The 20757-nt window shown below is 42.9% G+C and overlaps 1 protein-coding gene across 1 annotated transcript; it reads left to right on the top strand.

Annotated features, from left to right (window-relative positions):
• The first annotated feature begins 2325 nt into the window (after window positions 1–2325).
• On the top strand, window positions 2326–19476 carry ACAT1 (acetyl-CoA acetyltransferase 1). Its single transcript, XM_076328181.1, has 12 exons — window positions 2326–2408; window positions 4546–4593; window positions 7755–7872; window positions 8837–8932; window positions 10247–10347; window positions 12855–12998; window positions 14878–15028; window positions 15623–15718; window positions 16412–16525; window positions 16930–16994; window positions 17623–17780; window positions 19095–19476. Exons 1-12 carry the CDS (start codon window positions 2355–2357, stop codon window positions 19213–19215), a joined length of 1266 nt encoding a protein of 421 aa, XP_076184296.1. The 5' UTR covers window positions 2326–2354; the 3' UTR covers window positions 19216–19476.
• Window positions 19477–20757: the final 1281 nt, after the last annotated feature.

Genomic DNA, 20757 nt, shown 5'->3' with positions numbered 1-20757 from the left:
AACCAAGTTGGATGTCTTTCCTATATGGTACATATGTATTTTCAGGGTAAAATTTTCAGTTCTTCCTGAGTCAATATTTGTCAATTCCTGTGTTATCTCTGGTTTGTACCTGAAAACTTTGGCTCTAAATCAAAGGTCTAGACTAGATTGGTCAAACTCTCAAAACATCAGCTATCGACAGTCAAGGAAGCAAGAGAGTCCAAATGCTTCCCTCATCTGTGCCAGTCCCAATCAGCCTCTTGCCACGTGGCTGGAGAATCTTGAGACGTATATGGAAAGCAAGAAGTATTTTACTTTTGAGAGCAGACAGACAGAAGGTTAATTCCTATCTCAAAGGGAAATGAATGAGATGTGCAACAGAAAATGAACTGAAGTAATGTTGATGAATGTTACTTTTACAACATGAAGAAAAAATAATAATTAAAAAAATCAGTCAAGATAGCAAGTGGATGGTAACAAGTTGTTGAGATACTCTTGCTTTCCATATGGTATATTGAAAGGATGCCTCTTGGCATTTATTCCAGTTTGTGGTCTGAAGGGAAGGGAAGGAAGGCTGCAAGTAAATGCCTTACCTGGCTGTAGGCATCAACTCCAGGGAATGCAGCAGTCGGTCATGGGATATTGTAACAGACGGTATGCTAACTCCTTCAGGAATTAAAAAAGTGGCTGAGGAGAAGGTAAGCAAGACTGATCAGAAACAAATATGGAACTGCTTGTCCTAGACAGTGTGCAGCAGCACAATTTACAGAGAATTGGGAGAAAAGGGAACTGGGGTTGTTTAGCCTGGAGAAAAGGAGGCTGAGGGGAGACCTCATCGCTCTCTACAACTACCTGAAAGGAGGTTGTAGCGAGGTGGGTGTTGGTCTCTTCTCCCAAGTAACAAGCGATAGGACAAGAGGAAATGGCCTCAAGTTGCGGCAGGGGAGGTTTAGATTGGATGTAAGGAAAAATTTCTTTACTGAAAGAGTGGTGAAACATTGGAACAAGCTGCCCAGGGAAGTGGTTGAGTCCCCATCCCTAGAGGTATTTAAAAGATGTGTAGATGGAGCGCTTAGGGACATGGTTTAGTGGGCATGGTGGTGTTGGGTTGATGGTTGGACTCGATGATCTTTAGAGGTCTTTTCCAACCTTAATGATTCTATGATTCTATTCTATGAATGTCACCTTGTCTTTTGAGCCTGTTCTTTTGAGATATAAAGCTCAAGACCAGGAAGGACCAGGATTTTCCTAGCCTAGCTCCATACGTGTTGGATAGACAGTCTGGAAAGAGGCACTGCCAGACAGACAGACAGCTGTAGAGATTTAATACTGGCCTTCATTTAGAAGTCTAGATTTGGAGGCAGAGAACATGAGGGGGGAAAGCAAAATGCAGGGAAGACTGTGGAACCAGTATGGGCGTCCTGGGGTCGAGCGGGTACCAATCTTTCTGTAAAGGCAGCTGCCGAGATGGTTGTCAGCCAGGTTTGAATTCTGAGGTAACACTTTTAGACGTTTATGCCCAGGGTAAGACAGGAAAGAATTTAAGGGGAATTAAGTTGCTGGCTTTTGTGAAAACAGCATGCAGCTACAGCACGAGGGCACTCCAGGCACGTAAGTGCCCCAGACTCAGAAATACGCCAGCACCTGCGTCCCCACAGACCTTGTGGCTGAGCAGGTGTGTTTCTGAAACGGGTTCCATATAGGGATAAATTTCTGGGTAGCTTTATTTTGCTTATTTCAGCTTGACACTGAAGAGAGGGTTGGGCGAGGGGCTGGGCGGAGGACTGGCAGGGCGCAGCCTCAGCGTTGCTTTCCCCTCCTTGTGGAGGAGACAACCCTGGGAGCTGGTTCTCGCCCCGCAAGGATTTTCCACGCTCTCTTCATACCCGTCGTTAGGAGTTATTTTTCTGCCCCGCGTTGTCTGCCCCGCGCCCGGGGCTGTCCCTCCGCAGCCCGCTTTCCCTCTCCTCAAGGCGGGCTGCGCTGCCGCCCCGCCCCGTCCCTCCCGGTCCCCAAGCGGCGGCACTGGCGACGAAAGAAATGCGCCTGTCACTGCAGAAAGGGTTCCCGGAGAGGGCGGAGGTTCCGCGGCGGCGGCAGGAGCCGCCAGACACCGGTCGGACGCCCGCCCCACGGTGTAGGGCTACCGAGCCGCCCGCCCCGACCGCCCCAGGGAACGCGCGCCGCCCTCTCCCTCTCCCGGCTCGGCCCCGCTGACCCTGCGGCCCGCCTTCCAGCCCAGCCAATGGCAGGGACGGGTCTGGCACCGCCCTCGGCCCCGGGGTCAATGGGAGCTGGGAGGGGGCGGGGCGTCGCCGTCTATAGGCCGAGGTGGGGGCGGCGGTGAAGGTGACGGGGGGGCGGCCGGCGGCAGCATGGCGGCGGTGGCGATGCTGGGCTGGCGGCGCCCGGCCGCGGAGCTGCTGCGGGTGAGGCGGGCGGCGCGCGGGGCGGGCCCCGGCCCTTCCCCTCTACCTCCCTCTCCCTGTGCAGTCCCGGCCCCGCCGCGGGGCCCGGAAAGGCTTGGCCAAGGTCACGCTCGCGTCTGCGGCGGGGAAGGCGGCGCCCCCCTCACCTCACCCCTGCGGCGCGGCGGGAGGGAGCCCCCGGCCCGGGAAGGAGCTGAGGGGAGGGAGCAGGTCCCGGGCCGGCCCCTGCGGCGGGGCCCTCGGCTGGGGGAGCGGGGGCCGGTGTCCGCCGCGGCCTGCAGGGCCGGGCGGGCAAGCGCCGCCCCGGAGCCGCCTGGCCGGTGAAGGGCGGCTGCCCCCGCCCCCCGCCTCGGCAGCCCGTGGCGGGTACCGCGCTAAGCCCGGCGGGACCTTTCGCCGCGATCTTGAGAGCGGCTTTTTCCACTGCCTCATAACCGCCTGTCAGCGCCGGGAGCGCAGCGGGCTGGCCAGGGCCCTCGCCCGGCTCTTCAGCTCGCTCCTTCGTAATTGGCGGCCCTACAAAGCCCCTATATCCATCTGTTACCCGCTTCAGCGGTAAGGATGTGTAGCAGCTGTCAAAGGCTTTCTCTAGCCAAGGCCGGGAGGGAAAGCGGGTAGCAAATATACTGCCTTGGTGTGCATGAGGTAGGTTCATCAGAAGGACAGCTGGGAGGTGAGATACGGAGTGCTCCTGCCTGAAAAGCCACAGTACGTGATTGCTTTGAGGCGCTACTGACTTTATTGGCGGGGGGGGAGGGGGGCTGGTTTGCCTGGAGCGCTGGGAATCCTGTCACTGGTGTACAGAGCTGTACTAGGAAGAAAAGGGCAGGTGAAGCATCCACGTTGCACTGGATTGCATGTGGATTGGCCATATTGCCTCATGCAAAGCTGTAGGTTGTGTCTTACCAGCTGTAGAAAGTGGTTTGGTGTTTGTTTTTTTTTTTTTTCTAAAAAGTCTGTAACACAGAGCATGAACGCTACTAGCAGATGCTAATTACGCTTAGAGGAGTATTGCCTGGTTTGTCCAGTTTACTACAAAGGTAACCTTCGGGTGTAGCACAGTAAGGGCATGTTACTTTGCTGGGGTTGTTTTTTTTTTTTTGACACTAACCCTTGAAAGCCCTCTTATTAAAGCCCTGCAGAGACATAATTCCTTTTCAGAGAGAAGTTTAACTTAAACTTTCCGTTGGCTATTACAACCTGAGCTAGAAAAAAAATAACTAATTGAAAAGCAGTAGGAAAAAAATCTGGTTTTTGTTAGTCGAAGGTTGTCAAATGAAGAGAGAAACAGACTGAATTTTCATATGGTGGACACAATACCAGAAGGCATTTGTTGATTTATAAAGTTGATGGTGTTTTTGCAGTGTCCTTAAGTAGTTATTAGTTTTAATTAGTATTTATTTAGCTCTCACTCAGTAATGACCAGAAGTCTCCAGCGTACTGAAATGTTGTCTAAGGAAATGACTTAAACTCTTGATATTTCAAACCACTAATTGAAAGATAATTCTGTTAATATATGAAATAATACCTACAGATGTATCTTTGTATTTTTACACTAATTAATTAGATGAAGCTAGTAGCTGGTGAATTAGCCTGCTCAGGTGATACCTTTTTCTTTTTCTTGGTTTTGTTTTGGTGTTTTTTTTAATATTTTGTTTTAGCATTCTGAATTAATTATCTTCATTTTGGTTCATTAAATGCCAGTGAAATGAAGCTGTAGACACAAACTGCCACTGTTTAAAAAGCAGTGAAGTTAATGATAGCAATGAATGAACCAAAGTCCAGAGAAGCAGACAGAGGGGCTAGTAAACTTTTTCAAGATAGCACCACTCATTCCCTGGTTTAGACATATGTTATATGCGTACATAACAGACTTGGCCAAAAGGAATTGGGTTTGGTTTTTAAAGGAGTATCTGTTTATTTTTCAGAAAATATTTTATCACAGGTGTTATGGTGAGACTGTGTACTAGAGTACACTTTTTTAAAAGGCATTTTATGATTTTTTATCTAATATTTTTCCCAATGTTTCTTAAATATTATTTTTTAAAATAATGACTTCTATGAAAATGGTACATTACTGAAATGTCATGGTATTGGCTTTCTCGATACAAAATGCTGAGGACTTTCTTATTTTCAGGCTTTGAAGTATACGAGCCGTGGCTATGCATCACAGCGTACTTTAAATGTAAGTATAAAGCACCATCTGACTGCAATAAAGTACTATTTTAAATCTGTTTCTTAATCACTGAGGTTTTTAAAAAAGTTACCACAAAAATATCTGCATTGTAGACAATGTGACTTGTGCCCAAGTCACACCTTACTGCAAAATCTGGAATAAAAGTCAGATTTCCTTTTTTATTTTGTTTTGCTAATTGTTAGGTACTGTGGGACAGAATTGGTTAGAAGTGTGTCGGCTAACTTAATGCAACTATCTACCCCTTATTGGAAAAGAAAGCTGATGCCAGCTAATCCCTTTGAGGTTATTTGTATGTTATCCTGCAACTTGCTGTTACAACGTAGAAGATGAGGACAAGTATGTTATTATTGCTGAAGTCAATCATGATGAAGAGAGGGTTACAGAAACAGGCAGACCTTCTGAGTTTTAAACAAGTATAATTTGTCTCTTTTTTTGGTTTAGGTATTTTCTAGTGTTTTGTTCTTTGCTTGTCTCCCTAAATAAAGAACTTGTGGTGAGACCCTATAAAGCTTTGTGTCTAACTTCCACTGAAACCAGCACAGCTGGAGGCATTCATTGCTGGTTCTCAGTAGCTGTCCAGGGGCAGCCAGAGGTCTGAAACGTGCATCTTTTTTGTGCCAGCTCCTCATGCTACTCTCACAGGGTTAGCAGGTAGACACGTTGATGTAGCACTAAGGCTAAGAGGCAAAATAAGAGTAAATCTGTTTTGAGGGGCTACTAGGTATAGAGCTGAATGTCATACCATGTCTTAAACTACTGCTTATGTGTTGTGCTGGGACCTGGGTGCTTTTGAATATCTCCAAGGATGGAGACTCCACAACCTCTCTGGGCAACCTGTTCCAATGCTCAGTCACCCTCACAATGAAAAAGTCTTTCCTGATGTTCAGAGGGAACCTCCTGTGTGTCAGTTTGTGCCCATTGCCTTCAGTCCTGTGCCTGGGCACCACTGAAAAAAGCCTGGATCCGTCCCTTTTGCACCCTCCCTTCAGGTATTAATATACATGGATGAGGTCTCCCTGAACCTTCCCTTCTCCAGGCTGAGCAGTCCCAGCTCTCTCAGCTTTTCCTTGTATGTCAGATGCTCCAGTCCCTTCATCATCTTTATGGCCCTTCACTGGGCTCTCTCCAGTACGTCTATGTCTCTCTTGTACTGGGGAACCCAGAACTGGACACAGCACCCCAGATGTGACCTCACCAGTGCTGAGTAGAGGGGAAGGATCACCTCCCTCGACCTGCTGGCAATATTTTGTCTAATGCAGCCCAGGATGCCATTAGCCTTCTTTGCTGCAAGGGCCCATTGCTGGCTCATGTTCAGCCTGGTGTCCACCAGAACCCCCAGGTCCTTTTCTGCAAAGCTTCTTTCCAGCTGGGTGTCCCCCAGCATGTCCTGGTGCATGGGGTTGTTCCTCCTCAGATGCAGGACTTTGCACTTCTCCTTGTTGAACTTCAGGATGTTCCTGTGGGCCCATTTCTCCAGCCTGTCAAGGTCCCTCTGGATGGCAGCACGACCCCCTGGCCTATCAGCCACTCCTCCCAGTTTGGTGTCACCAGCAAACTTGCTGGGGGTACACTCTGCGCCATCATCCAGATCATTAATGAAGATGTTAAATAGGATTGGGCCCAGTATTGACCCCTGGGGTACATTGCTAGTTACTGGCCTCCAACCAGACTTCATGCCACTGATCACCACTCTCTGGGCCTGGCCATTCAGCCAGTTTTCAGTCCACCTCACTGCTCATCCAGCCCGTACATCAACAGCTTCTCTGTGAAGATCTTATGGGAGACAGTGTTGAAAGCCTTACCAAAGTCTAGGCAGACAACGTCCACTGCTCTCCCTGCATCTGCCAAGCCAATCATTTCACTGTAGAAGGTTATCAGGTTGGTTGAGCATGGCTTCCCCTTGGTGAATCCATGCTGATGAGTCCTGATGATTTTCTTGTTGTTCATGTACCTGGAAATGATTTCCAGGATTAGCTTGTTTCATCACCTTCTCAGGAATCGAGGTGAGGCTGACTGGCCTGTAGTTCCCTGGGTCCTCCTTCTTGCCCTTCTTGAAGATAGGAGTGATGTTTTCTTTCCTCCAGTCCTTGGGCACCTCTCACAGTTGCCGTGACCATTCCAAGATTATCGAGAGTGACCTTGCAAAGACATCTGCCAGCTCCCTCAGCACTTGTGGGTGCATCACAGCAGGGCCCATGGATTTACGTATGTCCAGTTTGCTTAAGTATTCCCTGAGCTGATCCTCTTCCACCAAGGGTACATCTTCCTTGCTCTAAACTTCCCCCCTGGTCTCTGGAGCCTTGGATTCCTGAAGGCCGGTCTTACGACTGAAGACTGAGGCAAAGAGAGTATTCAGTACCTCAGCTTTTTCCGTGTCCTGTGTCACCAGGTCCCCTGCCCCATTCAGCAGCAGGCTCACATTTTCCCTAGACTTCCTTTTGCCTCCTAGGTGCTTTTGGAAGCCCTTCTTGTTGCCTTTGACATCCCTTGCCAGATTCAATTCCATTTGGGCTTTGGCTTTCATAACCTTGTCGCTGCATGCTCGGACAGTGTCTCCCAGGTTCCTTGTCCCTACTTCCACCTTCTGTATGCTTCCTTTTTGTGTATGAGTTTTAGTCATCCATGCAGACCTCCTGGCATTTTCATCTGACTTCCTCCTTGTTGGAATGGACTGCTGTTGAGCTTGGAGGGGGTAATCCTCAAATATTAACCAGCTTGCCTCGACCCCTCCTCCCTCCAGGGCCTTGGGACTCTTTCAAGCATCATCCATCCCAAGGCTGAGCTCAGTGCATTCCAGGTGTTCTCTCACATAAAGGGCAACCCCCCCTCCTTGTCTCCTTGGCTTGTCCTTCTAAGGAGCCCGTATCCCTCCGTGGCAGCACTCCAGCCATGGGAGCCATCCCACCACGGCTTTGTGATCCCAACAAGATTGTAGTCCTGCAACTGCACACCGATCTTTAATTCTTTATGTTTATTCCCCATGCTGCATGCATTAATAAACATTATTTTAGTGTTCTGAAACACTTGCAGGATAAAAGGGAAGCTGTGACATGAATGAAAGAGTAGAAGTGGATAAATTTAAAAAATACTGGTATATGTGGGCATGCGTGAAAGAGACTGTGACTTTTACTCCATGCTTCTCCTCTTAGGAGGTGGTGATAGCAAGTGCTGTAAGGACACCGATTGGATCTTTCCAGGGATCTCTTTCGTCATTGCCAGCCACTAAACTTGGTTCCATTGCAATTAAGGGAGCAATTGACAGAGCAGGTATATGTAAATATTTTTTCCGTGACAAAGAAAACCTCAAGTGGCTCAGAACAGCATCAGTCTGTGTCTTTTAAGTTGCTTAGTAAACAAAAGATCCTGTGGTTTTTGCTGCTGTGGCGTTCTTTAGTCTTTATCCACAAATGGTATTTAAGTAAAGTTGACTGTTGGGCTTTGTTTCAGTCTGAGTTAAGTGCTGCTTCTAGGAGCAGAATATTACTTAGGGATATCTGTGCTAATCCAAATCCGATGGAACACACTAATTGTTTTTCTGGGGTGGGGTTTTATGAGACACCTAAGCTGATGCAAAGGCTACTTATTGCTGAAACCAGTGGCCCTTCCTTTTCCTGCCCATTTTTTACATTGGCACTTATGCTTGTAGGACACCCTTGTGAGTCTATTGATGGATTCAAATTAGCAAAAAAGTCTTTTGGGGGGAGAGGAGGGTTAATTTTCTACAAATTTGGCTTCTTGAAACAGCATATTACAAGAACTTGAACACCGGGGCTGTTGCAAGAGATGCAGGGGGAGAGCAGGCCTCTTCTGTCTGGTGGTAGCTAGCTGTGGCCTTGGCTCACCCCTGTTAAACAAACAAACAGAACTGTTTCTTTAGACATAATTGTGGCAGGTAGAAAGCTTTGTGCATTTAACCATCCATGTAAATTGAGCTGCTCAGGTGGCTAGTGAGACTTAGAAATGTTCGCTTTGGTTAGCTAACTGTAGCTTGTTCTGCAGGGTAACAAGGGAATTCTGTTCTGTGGGGGTCACCAGTTCACCATGTTCCATGAATATGAGAGTAGCGATCCGGCACGCACCTAACAGGGGCCTGTGTGCTGCTTTTGGCAACACAGGTTGGACATGGCGTGTTTCATCGGTCTTTGATAGAAAACTTCAATGGGAAGGTTTGTAAAAGGGAGTTACATCTTCCGTGCAAAGAATCCCGAATTGAAACAATTTTGTTTTATAGGTATCCCTGCAGAAGAAGTGAAAGAAGCGTATATGGGTAATGTCTTGCAGGCTGGACAAGGACAAGCTCCAGCAAGACAAGCAGTCCTGGGTGCAGGTATTAATTCTCTTGATTCTGGGATTAAAGGTTTTCTGTCTTTATGTAGACAGTATAGATGATTGAGCTATGAGTTAAAGCAGAGTGGTGCTCAGCCTTTTGTCAAGACAGTCTGTCTGCTTTTTTCCCTGTGGTGGGTGAAGGGTGTATAATGTGAGCCTAACTGTGCATCCTCAGGAATCAATTTTCCTATGCACAACGGGTGCTACTTGCCTATGGTGTTTGCAGAACCTGGAGAAGATACTAGAGACCAGGCTGCTACTTCCAGAGCACTTTATGCTAATGATGGATGCTGCTCTTTGAATCTTTCATGAAACTGACTTTTTTTCTTCAGTGTATCATTACTCTTAAGCCTTATTGGATAAGGGGTCCGTGAGTTTCCATCAACTGCAGATAGGAGTATGTCATTACACTCATCTTCCTGTGGAGTCGAGCTGTCACTGGAAGGAATCACTCTATAACATTAACTGCAGCACAAATGTTGGGGTTCAGGAATTATTTTCTTCTCCCTTTTGCTGTAGGGATGGGATTCCATACCTTAGCATGATGCTAGGAAGGTCTGTGAGTCAGGGAAGAACTGGATGCTTTCTTGGCTCTGCCCCTGTACTTTTTTGAAAAAGAAGGAACTGCTTCCGTGTGAAGCAAAGGGATGAATATGGCGCTCTCTTCTTTCCCCTGGCTAGTTTCCCCATCTCACTGCTGGTATGGAGGTGATGTGCTGGTAGCCAAGCTGCAATGCTAGAGAGCAAGCGTAGGGTAGAGGCAGTGATGCAATGGTCTTGAGCCAAGCTGCACACAGCAGAGCCCAAAGCTATTGCCATGAACGCTCAATAACAATATAACTCAATAATAACCGTGTGAATGACACTGACACCTAGCGCTTTTGGTCTCGTTCAGTAGTGCTTGTGTTTACAGTCCCTGTACTTCTGGGGTCTGTCTTGTTGCCAGTTGCTAAATTCTACAGCTTGTTTATGCCTTTTCAATATTGAATGCTTCTTAGAGGCAGGGATTGGGGTGTCAGGAGGAGGAATAGTTCTGGAGTTGCTTCCCTGATCTTCTGTCTCCCGATTCCTCATTTGCTTGCTCCCTTATCACAAGTCTGTTGTCTGAAGGGGAGAAGCAGCAAGAGCCTCCAAGAAGGATAGCAACTAGGGGTGAGGGTCGATAAATTGCCCTGGCAGGCTGAATAGTGCAAGCTGGGATGCCCTGGGCTTAGACAAAAATTGGTCCCAGATGAAATTTTGCTGAAACAACAATGAAGTGTTAGTCTACCCTTTAAATAATACAGTTGTTTGTACAACTTCTTTGGCTCAGGTCTACCAATCTGCACTCCTACTACAACTGTCAATAAAGTCTGTGCTTCAGGAATGAAATCAGTCATGATGGCAGCACAAAGCCTGATGTGTGGGAGTCAGGTATGTGAATTTTAATGCTGTTTTATGGAAAAAACATGCAACTAATGTTGTAGATCCTGTCCTACTAATGACTGTGCTCTTTGATTTGGGACTGTGTTTTGACTTGGGATAATAAAGCTAATTAGCCGGGTTTTGTTTTGCTTATGCAACCTTAATTTTATAGTCACTTAAGTGTGTTTTGGTTTAAAACAGAAAAAAATTGTGTTATAGTTAGGAAATTGTCAGATGTATTTTTAGACCTGAGCAAATAAGGTGGATTTTTTTGGGGGGTGTTTACATCCTCTCCCTACTGCTCTTTCCCCTGCCCCACCCTCCGCCCTACCCCCAAAAAATAATGAAGGGAATTTTCAAGCTTTCTGGTTTGAAAACTTGAAGAAATTTTTATAGGCTTAGTTTTTTCTGAAACACATTTAATCTTGACTTTCAGACATTTTAAACGCTTAAGTGAATTATATACACATACTAAAGCAATGTAGTTTCCAAGTACATTAAAGATGTTTTAGGCATTTTTATTGTTTTAGAAGAAGCGGAATCTATTGTTGCTGAATAAGTGTTTTCATTGAAGAGAGCTTGATGGAGGAGAATTGCTCACCTCTGTCAACTGTGTTCTAAGATTCTCTATATGATGGGGCAAATAGTATCACTTAATGGGAGGATGGGAGGATACACCATCTTCAGCAAGCCGTTAAATCCTATGCAGCAAAGAATATGGAAGAAGTGTGAATGTGAAGGAAGACATTTAAATTTTGCTTTTAATTCCATACTCAAAGCATTTTGGCAACATCTCCCCTTCTCTGAAGTGAAAGTATTGTCAGTTCAATATATATTTTTGGTTTACAAAGTAAGTGGCTCATTAGTAAGAAATGTACTTACTATTTTTTTTTTTTTTTTAACAAAAGTAAAATATTTAAGTTTTGTTGTCCCTTCTGTGAAAATAACAGTATAGCTGAGTTTAGCAACTCAGGTATATTGCTTTGGCCTTGCTCCGCAGAGAACAGCACTTTGTCCAGTGCCTACTGAAGTCGGTGGAAGTCTTGTCACTGGACTTTGAACCAGGCCCAGCATGTCTGTGTAAACAGCTACATTTGGATTTAGTAATTTACATCCGATGACTTCATGAGAGTGGTTGTGCGTTTGGTTGGTTTGACAGATGCAGGCCATGAGCTCTGAAGAGAACGGGAGTTTTCAGCTGAGCTAATCATACATGCTGTGCTGCCAGTCTCAGCAAAAGCAGAGACTCTGCCAGTTATTAGTCTCTTGGAGCTATGAATTACGGGTTTTTTTGGTATTTGTTTGGTTTTCCTGGCTGCAGACTGTGGGGTATCTGTGGTATGAAAGTCAGTGATGGTTCCCAGTGGCTGGAGTCAGTGTACATCATCGTATAAACAATTGTATTAACTCTGCCTCCAAGTCTTTCACTTTATGGAACTGAAATGCCAGGGACTCTTCTTCCTCTGATCTATTGCTGCTTCCATGTCTCAACTGCCCTTCCGATTTATCTGCCTTTCCAGTTTGTCTCCAGCCTTCTTTCTTTTCTTTATTACTTCATGTCACTGTTCCTGGATCTAGTTTATAATCTATTCTGAACCAAACTATTATTTCTCTGAGTCTTAATTTAAAGAAACTGAAAAAGCTTTCATCTTTTTCTTACTGCTGTTTTGATGTAAAATCTTTTTGAATTTATATTAACAGCACTATTGAACTCTCAAAGACTCATGCTGCTGTGTGTGTATTTTTCTTACATTTATCCATGTTTCAAATACGCCGTTAAACACAACTGTGTCTGTTCTTCACATCCTGAGCTCCTAGGGATTTTGGGGGTATAGCCTGATGAACAGTAGGAATACTTACAGTCCTTATAGCCTTGCTGTTTGTAGGTTTTCTGTTTGTTTGCTTTGTCTCAGCTTGAAAAGTGTACTAATTTATAAATGCCCATAATGATTCAGCTTAATTCAAGTTCAGTAATCATTAATTATTAACATCTCTTTTTGCTGGCCTTTTCAGATGATAAAACCATATTATAAGTCACCTTTCTTTACTTAGTAAGATGAAACAATATTATGTAAAACTGCAGGTACTCGTAAATCTCTGTCTCTTCTTACTGGTCTCAGATTCTGACTGTTGCTTGTTCCATAGGGATACGGAGCTGCAAATGAAAAACAAAAATGAGAAATTTACAGAAAAAGAAACTGTTTAAAGTTAAATTTATAATTTGATCTCAGAAGCTTTTGAAGTAAAAGTGCAAGAGACTGACATGGCTCTTGCAGCTTTCTAAAGCTGCATACAAGATAGAAGTCCAGTTGTTCTGTCAGGGTGGATTAACTGCCTTCAGCGGTTGTTCCTGCTGTTTGCTGTTTAAATGCATAAAGATTTTTTTCCCTCTTTCTCTAAGACTCCTCAGAAATATAAAGCGTCCATGCTTAAGCTTTTGTTAATATTTGTTCCTACAAGAAGTCAGAGAGAACACGCTGCATTATTAGTAATTTTCACTTGTTTCCTTTGAGCAGGATGTAATGGTTGCTGGTGGAATGGAGAGCATGTCTAATGTTCCCTATACAATGAGCAGAGGATCAACGCCTTATGGAGGAGTAAAGCTGGAAGACCTGATAGTAAAAGATGGGCTGACAGATGCTTATAACCATATCCATATGGTAAATATTCCTGCACAGTACTAAAGTATCAACCATAGGGCTGATGCAGCTTTGAAGAGCTTACTTATAATTATTATGAAACTGCTTCATCTAGCAAACCTAGAAATGAGGAATAACATTAACGGAGGAGGAAGAAGTCTTCCATTTCCAGGCTTCCTGAGGTAACTGTAATGGAGGGGCTAGACAGAAGACCAAAACAGAATAGCAAATTGTGTGTTAATATTTATCTGTCTCTGATTGAAGTCTGAATAGCCTAGAGCAGGGATTAAAAAAAATAAAACTCTGCTACTGGTAGATTGCTGTTGCTCCATCTGTGGGAGAGAGCAGTCAAGTTACGTGATGTCTTTGAGGGCACCTACTCTGTACGGTTCAGCAGGCTCGCATGTTTATTTTCCCTCCCCCAATGAGAAGATACCTCATATCTTCTGTTGGAAGGTTTGAGTCAGCTGATGTGCTTACTCATCAGCATGGTAACTTAAATTGGACAAACAACTGCAAACTTAGAATGGGTTTGGAAAACAACTGATATGCAGATAGTGAAGAACAAGCATCAGGGAAGAACAGTTTGAAAAGAGAATGGCTACTTTCAGTTTATGAATATTTCTGACCTCTGCCTCTGGTAATTCACAATTGTAGGGCATTATTGATTGATCAGTTAGTGTTCTTGCTGGTGTACAGGAAAAGATGTCATGAAGAATATTCTACTGTGATCCATATATTTGATACAGACCTCACTGCTTCCGTGCGTGATTTATTCTTTTTGCAGTATAGCGCACTCTGCTTAGGCTATTGGTTGAAATCCACTCCCACATTTCAGCCAAAATGGATTTTGATTGTGAGAATTTTTATAGGAACGCAAATAGTGGCTTTGCTAGTTCCTGTATATGGGGAAAAACTAGAGAAGTTGGTTATAATACATGAGGTTTTAATAGAGTGGGACAATATTTCAGAACCTTTTGTCTTTATTATAGACAAGCAGCTGTAGGTTGCTTGGAAAACCTTAACAATCTTTGTGAGAATATACAGAAAGGCCCATCTGATGGCTTTAGGAGCTTACTCTTGTCTATGTTTTGGCAATAGACTACGTTGTTGGTGCTATGGAGGCTTTAAATTCTTTAACTGCATAGAAGTGAACTTGCTTGTTGGAAGACTGGAGGAGCACAGTACTAAAGGGTTTTGTGTTGATTCAGTGAGTTTTCTACAGAAATGAGAAGCTGGAACAAAACCTGTTTAAAAACAAATCTTTCAGGTTGCCTAAATGAGTATCTTTTTTTTATTTTCACCAGGTATTTAGACAGTGTTGGTAATTAATTATGATTGTATGATTATGATTGACCTATATATAAAATTATTTGATTGTTTCATTCTACTTATTTCATTCCTGTTATTAGGCAAAAGGTATACATACTTTTATTTGTACAGTTTTTAGAGTATCAGATCCCGAAGGCTAAATAAGCCCTGTGTGTTGACCTGTTCTTGTAACCTTTGGAACAGACAGGTTAATAATGGAATGAAAACACTAGTAAGATGATGCAAACGTACTGTTCTGTGGCTGAGCAACGCTCTTCAGTCTCTGAAGACATCAACCTTACATACTTTAAAACTTGCTTTTGCATGCAGTTTTTTAACTTAAAAAAAAGTCTTGTAATGAATGTTCCTTCATGGCTTTCATAATCTGGATCCAGAAAACGTTTGCTAAATCTGAAGTTTATATTCCAAAACCAGAAGTTACTATTTGATCATGACTGTGTAAATTAGAAATGGACACCAAATATTAGTCACATTCAATTCTGGAAATCTGCTGGTTGAGTTTTTTCAGCTACGTTTGTAGTTCACGTCTCCAGAAATACCAAACCTAACGTGCCTGGTTTTCTCCAAGGGCAACTGTGCTGAGAATACTGCGAAGAAGTTTACTATTTCGCGAGAGGAACAAGACACTTACGCCATAGGCTCTTACACTAAGAGCAAAACAGCCTGGGATTCAGGAATACTGAAAAATGAAATAGTTCCTGTCACTATTTCAAAAAAAGGTATTATGGAAAGGTGTGATAAAATGAATTGTGTTTCTCATTGAAAGCCGTAACATTGTCCTGTGTTCAGTGCAAATTGTGTTGTTTAAACATGCAGGTGTCAGGAACACTAATTTTAGATCAGCTAAGAATTTTCTGTTAGGCAGACTTTCTGGTGAACAGCAGTCCGTGACCTGTGATCTGGTTTTGGTTTTTAATTTTTCTTTAATGTTACGTACCATATCTTCTTCCTTTTTTATGTAAGTGGAAGACTAGCTATTGAACTTATTTAGTATGGCTTGAGGACATCTGTGTTTTAATTTCCCTATTAATTACCTTAAAGATGCATTCTTTGTCCCTTCCATTCAGCCACCAGGAAGTATAACTGGATTTGCTGTGAATAAATTGGATTAAGGAATAATTTTTTTTTTCAGTTTTCATTCATTATTTCATTCATTTCAGCATATTTCTTGACATGCATTTTACATGCGTTTACATTTTCTACAGAAATAAGTTGCTCAAATAAGGCAGCATTTAATCAAAGTACTGTGTTAGTACTAGAACGTCTTAAGAATGCACTGTACTATAAAATACTAAACCAAATCTGAATTTCAGGAAAGCCGGATACAGAAGTGAAAGAAGATGAAGAATACAAACGTGTTGATTTTAGTAAAGTTCCAAAGCTGAAAGCTGTTTTCCAAAAAGAAAATGGTAAATATTGTTAAATTAACTGCTTAATTTTCTACCAAGTGCAAGGATACATTGTTACAGTGAAGAGTAGTGTTCACAAGAGCTTGAATGCCCAACAGTAGTCCGTTAACTTTTAAATGTCTGCTAAGATAAAGAAACATGCTTCACAACAGCATGAACTGGCTTGGATTAAAAGACGGTCCAAGAACCTTAAACCAGTGAAAACCTCTGGTTTTGGACATTCACTTTAAAAAAGAATTAAACAGATTGGTTTCAATTTAGCTATTGCCTTGGTTGCTGCCAAGTATAAGCTCTTGTTTCAGTGGGAGCTGGAGCGCCTTTGCATAGTTACCGGTCACTTCCCTGAATCTGCAACTGATAAATCTTTCTGGCTAAATCAAAGTTGCTGCTCATGCGCAGCCCTTTTTGAGCTGGAATTCTGTGTTAATGCCAGCAGTGCAGCTGACGTGGAAGGCATGATCTAAAGCAGCACTTGGATAAAGATACAAATACATGTGATGATTGATTGTACTTGTTTAATCAAACCGATTTAGAAAAACAACTCATTTTTAGTTAACTCGGTGCAACAGCTATCACCGTATTGTTGAGACCTTATGTTCAAGGGCCTAAGGTAAAAAAAAAAATCATTAACAGGATGTACCCGAGCTATATCACACTTTCTCCTCTGCTTAAACAATGCTGTACCTTTTCTAGGAACAGTTACAGCTGCTAACGCCAGTACGCTGAATGATGGAGCAGCTGCTTTGGTGCTGATGACTACAGAGGCGGCCAGGAGACTGAAAGTCAAGCCATTGGCACGGATAGTAGGTAAGCTTTTACTTTTCTTATCTTTGAGTACAGTCCTGGAAAATACTCCCATAGTACGCTCTCAGGCTGGAGTCCTGTTTGGCCGGTTATCTGACATTTCTGTCATGGGACAGAAAAGGTGAGCCCTTAGGCATTACGGCTGCATCTTCTCAATACAGTCCGTGAAATTTCAAGTGTCGTGCCAGCAGGCTTTTGATCATAAACAGTTTTCTATATGGAATAATATTAAAAATAGGAAAATGTTATTATGTGGCTCACTTAAGGCACTAAACTTCAGATGTATCTATTTCATGGACCGTTATATTCAGAATTTTTCTATCTTGGCTGGGTTTGCGGCTTGCACAAATAAAAATCATGTATGGTAAAACCAAAAGGTCTTTAAACAGCTTTTGTGATTTTTACAGCTTTTGCAGATGCTGCTGTTGATCCCATTGACTTCCCAATTGCACCTGCACATGCTGTTCCCAAGGTAGGAATAAAACTGAGTGATTTTTGAAAAAGCACTGGATCATCGGTTCATCCCTCAGTGGATCTTCCTGTAATTCGGACTGAAATTATAATTACGTCGAAAATACAAAGAGCACATGTTTTTTAGAGGATCGAGGCTAGAATGCAGATTTTCAGAGTAACAAATTTCTCACACCTGTTTTGAAAGAGAATATTGTTTTATACTGCTTTCACCAACTTTGGGCTTGTTTACACTTTTGAAGCTTTGCAGCTAGTATGGCTAAAAGGCAAAATAAATATGGTTATACAAGTATCAACTAGTTCAAAAAGGAACTGAAGACAAGTGTATGGCGTGAGGCAATACTGCATCGGTTTAAATGTACTTACTGTAGCAGCGGTCTTAGTACAAGTGTGATGCAAACGTATTCTTGGCGCAGGGTACTCTCCATTCCTTCTTTTGTGAAAACTCAAGTTTGTGCTTCAGTACCTCAATTTTGCTTTTTCCCATCTGACAAAGAGGTTCCAAAACGTGAACTTGAATCAGGCTATGGGCAGCCTGAGTCACCGACTTCAAAATAGACCCAATTATTTCTATAATTAGCTTCCTAATTTTTTTTCATAGTAGTAATTGTTTTTATTATTATTTCTAGATTCTAAGTGAGACAGGCCTGAAAAAAGAAGATATTGCAATGTGGGAAATCAACGAAGCGTTCAGTGTTGTGGTGCTGGCCAATATTAAAATGCTGGGTATTGATCCGCAAAAAGTAAACATTAATGGAGGCGCTGTCTCTCTTGGACATCCAATAGGGTAAGTAAAATAAGCATGGGTTTTTGTTCTGCACAGAGGCGTGGTTTTCTAGACATACTGCTAACACATTTACCTTTATTCTTAAACTTAATGCAAGTAGGAAGGGTAATAGGAAGTTTCCTGTCAAGTACATAGTGACTTTAATTCAGGTGTTAAATTTCAGGGTACCTTGAAAAGAGCAGGATCCCATTTTTCTCTTCACAGTTAGTTATCACCTACTTCTATAAAGAGTTTGCTTGTTACCATAGCTATATGGATTTATGAAGTATTAAAAGCAAATCACTATTAACATGACAGAATAAACAATAATAATTAATCAAGTAGTTAAGCTAGTAAAATTTACAGGTAAGCTTAGGAAAATAGCGAAGGATATGGTACAGGGACTTTTATTTTTCTTACACGAGCAAAGCGAGATTCCAGGTCTCGTCGAGGCACTTTTGGCAGTGAATCCACCTAATGCAGCAGGCAGGGATAGTCTGGGGGAGGTTGGTGGGTCTTTTGGTTGAAGTTCTGTCATCTGGTTAGAGGAGTCAGATCACCTGCTGTGTTCCCCAACGGCTGTAACTTACTCATGACTTAAGTATATCCCATTAAAACTCCCTAAGGGTGATCGTGCTCCACGGTCCAGGCCTATGAGGAAAAACCCATTTCAAAACCTGTAAGTAAATATAGCTGTGAAGTAACCACGTTGTACCTCGGGAGCAAGTAGGAGTACTTCACGGTTCGGAAAAAAGCTCTAATCAAGGCATAACCCCGCAAGGATGCAGACATCTCCTCTGCAGTATCAGCTTCTTCTGATAAGGGAATATGATTTTTTGGCCTTAAAAGTTAATTTCGACAGTCTAATGACAAACTTGAAACGTCTGGTTTTGCACATTAGGTGGATCGAAGTAGCATGCTGCAGTATATCAAGTTGTAAGCAAATAAGAAACGGTTTGAAATTGATCATTCTATCGCTGTGGTTTCTGTGGTAGATTCGTTACTTCTTTGAAAGAGCTTTGCTACATGTAGAGATACTTCGTAATAAACAGACTTCCTTAGAGGTGATTTCCTTTTCCAGAAGAAACTTTAGATAAACATGGAGGTTTTGTTTGTGTATGCATAAGAATCCTTCTGTTTGTTAAGTAAAGTACTGTAGCTAGAGAAAAATAACCTGCATTGCATCTGAATGTAGACGAAAGGCTTGGTTTGGTCTTTTTGTTGGTGTTTTTTTCCCCCCCAGTGAGTCAGTGCTATATTCTGCCAGCTATCCTGTGTGGGTCAAATTAAGAATTTCCTTTAAACTGAGCTATATACATTTTTTCTTTTATGTAGAATGTCTGGAGCAAGAATCGTTGTTCACATGGTCCACGCGTTGAAACAAGGACAATATGGTCTTGCAGGAATTTGCAATGGAGGAGGAGGTGCTTCTGCAATACTGATAGAGAAGTTGTAGGCCCAGATAGTGTTGGAAACAAAGCCTTAAACGCCCTCTGAACAAAGGGATGAATGGTACCTGTTACATCTTATTTATCGATACGTGGATGAATCCCTTAACTGCTATTCTAAAATTTCTTAAAACGTCATTGATTATTGATGCAGATGACTGGGCTTTTATTACTTTGACTCAATGCAAGTTTTTATACAGTACAAATAAAAACCATCAAATTATGATAATGTCTCCAGACCTGAGAATAAAGAACGTTTGTTAACTGTGGCTCCTCTGTCACTGGCGTATGGTTTCTCAAATGCCACTGAAAATGAATTCTCTTGGTAACTAACTAACTCACGTAGTGCTGCTACTAGAAGGAGCTGGTTTCTTACAGCTTTGCTGCTTAATTTTCTGTTTTAAGGTTACTAACTACTAAGTGATTTTCACGGAAAAAATAACTTTACTCAAAGGTTGGTTTTCTACTGTTGTGTACCTCAAAGCCAGGTCAAATGCAAAAAAGGAGCCCTTCTGCAGCACGCACTCACCCTGGCTTGGGGTGTAGTATCCCAGTAAACTAGAAGAGATGGTGTTGGGACTTACAGATGCAAGTACTCATATGGCCTCAAAATGCTCCTGCTCCTTTTTTGTTCATTTAAACCTCTGTGATGTACAGTTTTGTCAATATGCTTTTAAGCAGAGATGGATCAGGACCAACAGAATGCAACTGCCGTTACTGCTTCTTCACTAGGAGCTGCCCAATACCTGGCTGCGCTCTTGAATTCACAGTTAAGGCTTCAGGAACACAGGGTTAAGCATTCCTCTTGCAGTATGGGGAGATAGGAAGGTACTTGCCTGGAACGAATCTTGTTCCAAGACTTCAGCGAGAAGTTCACGCAGTTTCTTCGGCAGGCTTTTTACCAGAGGGCAAAAATGGGCCAGTTCACCAGTGTAAAGCCTGTTCCCACCTCACCCTTCTCACAAGGGATAAACATCAAGCACTTCCAAGTTTCTTGGCTGGGATTTAGGACAACTGCTTTCTTATTTTTACATTAGTTTCAACAGGAAGTCATCTTTACCCCCTGATTGTCCTTACATTTTCCTCCGTAAAGCAGGGGGAAGAAATACTTGGACTGGGATGTAGTGGGATCTGTTTTTTTCTGGGAAGGAATGTACTTGTAGAGGGAGCAAATGAACAGTGGGGTTTAAATGCCACATTCTAGGGAAACTAACCTTCATTCAAGCTCTGACACCTGGTCTTCTAAAAATTATTTGCGTAGGACAGCAGCTTGGAACTGAAGGTGGGTTTTTTTTTCCTCTGAAAGTGAACTGATAATTCACGCCTTTAGTATTACCAGATCACCTGAATCAAAAAAGAAGGACTATGGTGGATAGTGGCTGTGCCATGAAAGAGCTACACTAGGTCTCAAATAGCAAATCTATTTAAAAGTGTCACATATCAACTGCCAGAATACTGTTAAGCATTTTATGCTTAAGACAGTTTTGTTTTTTGCTTGCCTGCTGTAGCCCCTCTGACAACTGCTGTTAGGACTCCGTGTTTAATACTGA

This window comes from Aptenodytes patagonicus, chromosome 1, assembly GCF_965638725.1.
Source record: "Aptenodytes patagonicus chromosome 1, bAptPat1.pri.cur, whole genome shotgun sequence".
Lineage (NCBI taxonomy): Eukaryota > Metazoa > Chordata > Aves > Sphenisciformes > Spheniscidae > Aptenodytes > Aptenodytes patagonicus.
This window is presented reverse-complemented; position numbering and strand designations above follow the sequence as displayed.